Source organism: Microtus ochrogaster, unplaced genomic scaffold (genome assembly GCF_000317375.1).
Source record: "Microtus ochrogaster isolate Prairie Vole_2 unplaced genomic scaffold, MicOch1.0 UNK1, whole genome shotgun sequence".
Taxonomy (NCBI): domain Eukaryota; kingdom Metazoa; phylum Chordata; class Mammalia; order Rodentia; family Cricetidae; genus Microtus; species Microtus ochrogaster.
The window spans coordinates 509,704-515,390 of NW_004949099.1; the positions used below are offsets into that span (position 1 = coordinate 509,704).

The window sequence follows — 5,687 nt, forward strand, 5'->3', positions numbered from 1 at the left end:
CAACTCCTTAAATGGAGGGAGAGTCAGGCATTCCAGGCAAGTGCTCAACCGCTGAGCCACATCTCAGCCTTTGCAAAGCACAATTCAGAAACAAAAGCAACAGGCATGTTCAACTCCCAAATGGAGTGATGATCTGCACATTTTCTGTGAGACATTTTGCCTAACAAAGTGGTGACTAGGCAGAGAACTAGTTCAGAGAACTACCATTCCGGTGCCGTCTGGTCAGGAGGTCTCAAGTTCAACAGGAGCGGCAAAGTTACCTCATGAACTTGTCCAGCAGGTCTTCTACCCACATGTGCATTCTCAGGGACTGGAATCCATAGCGCCACACAAGCTTAATCATGTTGATTATGAACCAGCTGCTCTCCTCAAACACCAGAGACTTTCCATCGTATACCCCCATCAGGCCACCAGAAACCGGAACACTGGAGAGGCCTGGCAAAACAGAGGGAGGGGCTCGGCGGTTAAGAGCCCTTGCTGCTCTTGTAGAGGACCTGGATTCAGTTCCTAGCACCCATGTCAGGCAGCACACAACCATCTGTAATTTTAGTTCCGAGGCCTTTGTCTGGCCTGTTTAGGCATCTACATTCACATGCGCATACCCCCTCAGATACACACACACACACACACACACACACACACACACAATTTTAAAAAATAAATCTTAAGACAAAACAAAACAAAAACCCAGAGGAAAGGTACACAAGAGGTTTCTACATTGGCCCAATGAAGAAAGAATTTGGGGGAACTTGCCAGGGACATTGTGAGTGAGTGACTTAGGGACGTCCCCAGATCTCAGGAGACACATTAGTGTTTTATGTTTGAAACAGTGTGGACACTGTGCTGACTGCTCAATTCTCACAAGCTGACATGCTAGGAAGTGGCCAGAAGATCGTGTTTGTGTACCAAATTAGCCCGACTATTCTTAGTCATGGAGAATGAAGCATCAGCCAGGGCTGGAAGGGCAGCTGAGGAGTAAGATGTGCTCCTTCTCCTATGCTGATCTCATTGTGTGAAACCAGGAATTTCAGGTAAACGCAAAAAGTCCTGAGTTACCCAATATTCCCATAGAGGGCGTGCAGAGGCCTGCCAGACTCCCTCACGACACGCCCTGCTCCTCTGCCAGCAGGGCATCAGTCACGTGTCCCTGTGAGCACATGTCTCTGTACCCTGTTTGAATGACTTCAAGCCAAGTGTTTGAAGCCCGTGGGTCTCATTTTCTCACCAGAAAAATGAGCTACGGTTTCTGCTAGCTCAAAGCATCCTGACTCTTCAACCCAAACCCAGGGGTTTAGGAACTGACAACAGGGGCCATCAAGATGGCTCAGGCCCTAAAGACATCTGCTGCCAAGTCTGATGACCTGAGTTCAATTCCTGGGACCCACACGGTGGCAGGAAAGAAGTGACTCAGTTGCCCTCTGCCCTCTATACACACTCTGCAGCACTCAGACCCACCCCCACCCCCACTGTCACACAAAACAAATATAGCTAAAACATAATTTTTTAAATTAATTTTTTAAAAAAAGAATTGGTATCAGCCACACACACTCCAGCCTGTGGTTGTAATTCCAGAGAACTGCTGTCACACAGATAACCAGAGTCTCATTACAGGAGAGTGGCTCAAAGCTAAACCTGTACCAACCCCTAAACTCCACAGCAAGAGAAACGGTTCCACCGACTTCTCTGTAGAAGACAAGGCAGAAACATCTCAGTTCTCTGTGTGATGAAAACACCTAGAGCCAGTCACACAGAAATCTGCTTAGCTCTAAGTCCCAAACACATACCCAGATCTTTGACGAAGCGCTTCATGTGCAGATTCAGAGGGTGGATGACGGACCCCCCTGCCTCGTAGTCATGACCCTGCACCTTCAAAGTGGCCAAACGGCCCCCGACTTCTCCTCTTTCAAATACATCAATCTTCACGTCCTTCCCAAATTTCTTCCGAAGATAATAGGCTGAGGAAGTGCCACCAATTCCAGCGCCGACGATTGCTGAAAGGAGGAAAAAAAGAGGAACGGTTTGTTTCCCTCTTAGCGGTGTGGCTTTTGTTTTTGAAAGGCCATTAACCAATAACAGACATTACTCAAGACTATAACCAACAACTTAGGGGAGCCTGGGGGCTCACACTCCCTGAATCTGGACAGGCACTGTAGATAAAATTGCAAATTAACAGTAGGTTAAATGATGCCCAAGCATCCTCACAGACTACCGGACCCACGAACCCTTCTGTACCCAATGCCTGGGAAGGCATGAATGGACCAGTCCTGGACGCATTTTAAATAAAGTGGCCGCCATCTTCGCCCAGCTTTGTTCTTTGTCTCTATGAGGCCCCAACACCATGAACGATCCCGAAAGACACAGTTTCAGATGGGGACAGAGGGCCCGAAAGTGAAAACCCGAGGCTAGCAAAGCCAGGAAGGTAACCCGTTCTCTGGTTAGCTGCAGCAGCTGCGGCCTCGCAAGCAGAGCGCAGGTGCGGGGAGGCGGTCCAGCTCTTTCGTGGGGGTGGATGGGGGGGGGATAGACCGGTCCCTGTGTGGTGTCTGCGTGCCACAGTCTGCTGATAAGATAGACAGACTCAGCTCCAGGGACAGTCAGAAGCAGGTTCCCTAGGGCATCCAGCTCCTAGTGTTAAGGACTTCCCATCCCAGGCTGGGGCTGCAGGGATACCGGGTGCGGAGCTTGCCCACGCCTCCAGTGGCGTGCTTCAATAGCGTGCGGCCCGGCTCCTTGGAACCCCGATCACCACCCCACCGCGGGAAGACCGACCTAGGCACTGACTCGCTCCCTATCCCCCACACCTACCGATCCTGTCCGGCGGGGCCCGGGGCTCGGCGCTCGCCAGGCTGCCCAGTTCACACAGCAGCAGCCCCAGTCCGAGCAGCAAGCCCACCAGCGCCATGGCCTCACGCCCCACGGTCTCCGCAGCCGCAGACTGACCGCGGGTTGGCCTGCAGACCTGGAGCTCTATGAGTCTGCGCGAACTCGCCCCGCCTAGGCCCCGCCCCAGGACACATCGCCACGCCCACCCAAAGCGCTCGGAGCCTTTGCTCCCCTGGCTCACCCTAGTGTTCCTGACCCAAGGCCACTGTATCCCCAAAGTCCATTGTGTCCCCGGAAGCACACGTCCAAGGCGTAGTTTGAGGCCCACCTCAGCTCTCCTCCTTCCTTCCCTCCTTTCTTGAAGACAGAGCTTACTCTTCTTCACAAACGCCCTCTGCCGTCCTCTAAATCGCATGCACGCTGTGAATAAATACATGCAGTCCAATCTCAGTCAAAAAAAACAGGCAAGCTGGCCGCTAACATTTCCAAAGTGAGCGCTTTGTTCCAGGGACTCCTTAGCTGCGTGATAGGGAAAGAAGGGAGATGGGGTATTGTGAAGTAGGAGGAGCAAAACAGGGGGCCCACGTTCACACCAATGAAATTAAAATGCCAAAAGGGTCTTCCCACATAAGGTCTGTTTCAACTTGAAGAAAACACTAGAAATGCTGTCCACCTTCCTCTAATTACTTAAGAACAAAGCACAAGGGGGGGACTGGAGACGTGACTGAGTGGTTAGAGCACTGCCTGCTCTTTGGACTGGACCAGAGTTCCCTTTCCAGCAACCAAATCCTGGTGGTTCACACAAGTCTGTAACTCCAGCTCCAGACAATCTGATGCCTTCTTCTGCATACACACTCGTAGGCATAACACAATGTTTTTTTTGAAAGAACTGGAGAGATGACTCGGTGTCTAAGAGGTCTTCCCGAGTTCAGTTTCTGAGTTTACAACTGCCTGTATGGAACACCAAGCTCCAGGGAACCCTCTGACTTTCACGGGCATCAGAACAGACACAAACACATATAAACAAACAAACACATAAAGACAAAGGGGCCTCTCCTCCCTCCTCTACCTGGAGGAATGTAGGTTTATTACCAAAGACAATTTTAGACATTTTAAGTAAAATATCTAGGAAGCTGTTAGGTTGGCCTATGTTCCTGAACTGAATGATTGGCATGCCAAATCAAAGTGGACTCACTGCTGAAGTTGTTTGTGTACTTCCAACGCGAAACTAAGTTTTCTCTTGGCCTTCATGGAAGAAGGGACAGAGAGATACAACAGCCGATGGCTCCGGGAGCACAGGAGAGAAAGGAAATCCTCTCTGCTTCAGCCTTCCCAAAGAGAGTGACTTGGAGGACAGTCTGTTCTTTGTTTTCAGCTTCTCCTTTCCTCCACCCTTGTCAAGTGATCTCAGACTTACTATGCAGTCCAGGCTGCCCTTAAATTCCTCATCCTCCCGCCTGCTCACCTCCTGGGTGCTGGGATTTGACAGGCTTTCATCGACTAGAATCCACAGAACAAACTTGAATAAATAGAAATATTTATTCTCTTGCTATTTATTTGCCTTCCCACAGCCATCCAGTTACAGAAACTCAAACTCCTTGTCCTTGTCTGATGCCTTATCATTTCTCTAAAAACTGGTTGTTCTTTGAAGACACCTATTCCAAGTTGGCTTCTGAGGGAGTAGGGTGATGGAAGTAACAACGGACAGACAAAGAGAATGTTTGCCATGTTTGAGTGGTGGATGGGTCAGTTCCAGAATGCAGGGTTGGAGGTGGAGGTTGGTGGGTCAGTTCCAGAATGCAGAGGTGGAGGTGGGAGGTTGGTGGGTCAGTTCCAGAATGCAGGGGTGGAGGTGGAGGTTGGTGGGTCAGTCCCAGAATGCAGGGGTGGAGTGGTTGGGAACCAAAATGCAAGCGCTGCACTTAGCAGCCTAGAATGCAGAGAGTACTCCTCCCATACATCTAGTTCCGGGGGATCTAACATGCTCTTCTGGCCTCCTCAGAGACTGGCATACAGAAAATAAAATAATAAAAAAATTAACGTTTTAGTCAGGCGGTGGTGGCACACACCTTTTATCCCAGCACCGGGAAAGCAGAGGCAGGCGGATCTCTGTGAGTTTGAGGCCAGCTTGCTCTACAGAGCAAGTTCCAGGACAGCCAGGGCTGTTATACAGAGAAACCATGTCTCTAAAAAATAAAAACAAACAAACAAACAAACAAAAGTTTTATTTTTTTAATTTTTATTTTTTTTTAAAAGAACTTACTGTTGATTTCAACTAATGTCTGCAGCTCAGGCTCCCCTGCCAGCTTCTGTAGGCGGTTAGGTCACTTTGGGGCAGTTAACCAACCCCACAAAGAGGCCCTTAACAAATGCAGACAGGTTGCACATGGACTGACTTCCTGCTTTCTGTAGTTTCGAATCCCCTTGCTCTACTGACCCCCTGCTCAGCTCCTTCCGTGTAATCTCATTCTTGCCCTAAAATATTCAGCAACCCCTACACAAACTGAATTTTCCCTCTTGCAATAATCTCTTACTGTTTAAATCTGTCTCTATTAATTTGTGCATTTCCATGCTTGTCTTTGAGAACAGAGACCCAGAATTCTGCCGTTGCTCACAGAGATCCTCCCGCCTCTGCCTCTGGAATGCTGTGCTAAAGTTACGGCAGCCACATTCTTTCAAGAGTAGAAGTTTCAAAAGGAAAACATTAATATTTGTGCACAAATAAGTATTTTCTTCTAATAGAACAATCATTAAGACTGTTGCTAATTTTGGAAAGAAAAAACTCAAAGAGCTCTGTCAATGGATAGGATATGATAAATTGTTTCATCTCTCAGCTTTCACAAATTCTTGGGGTTTTTTTTTGT

General features: G+C 48.8%; 1 protein-coding gene across 1 annotated transcript in view; it reads right to left on the reverse strand.

Annotated features, from left to right (window-relative positions):
* Pcyox1 (prenylcysteine oxidase 1) overlaps positions 1 to 3,238 on the reverse strand; it is a 10,637-nt gene extending 7,399 nt beyond the window's left edge. Inside the window, exons 1-3 of the mRNA XM_005365296.3 lie at positions 2,806 to 3,238; positions 1,785 to 1,991; positions 261 to 435 (exon numbers count right to left, since the gene is read on the reverse strand). Of these exons, the coding sequence (XP_005365353.3) occupies positions 261 to 435; positions 1,785 to 1,991; positions 2,806 to 3,238 (815 nt within the window). The remainder of the gene's footprint in view (positions 1 to 260; positions 436 to 1,784; positions 1,992 to 2,805) is intronic.
* Positions 3,239 to 5,687: the final 2,449 nt, after the last annotated feature.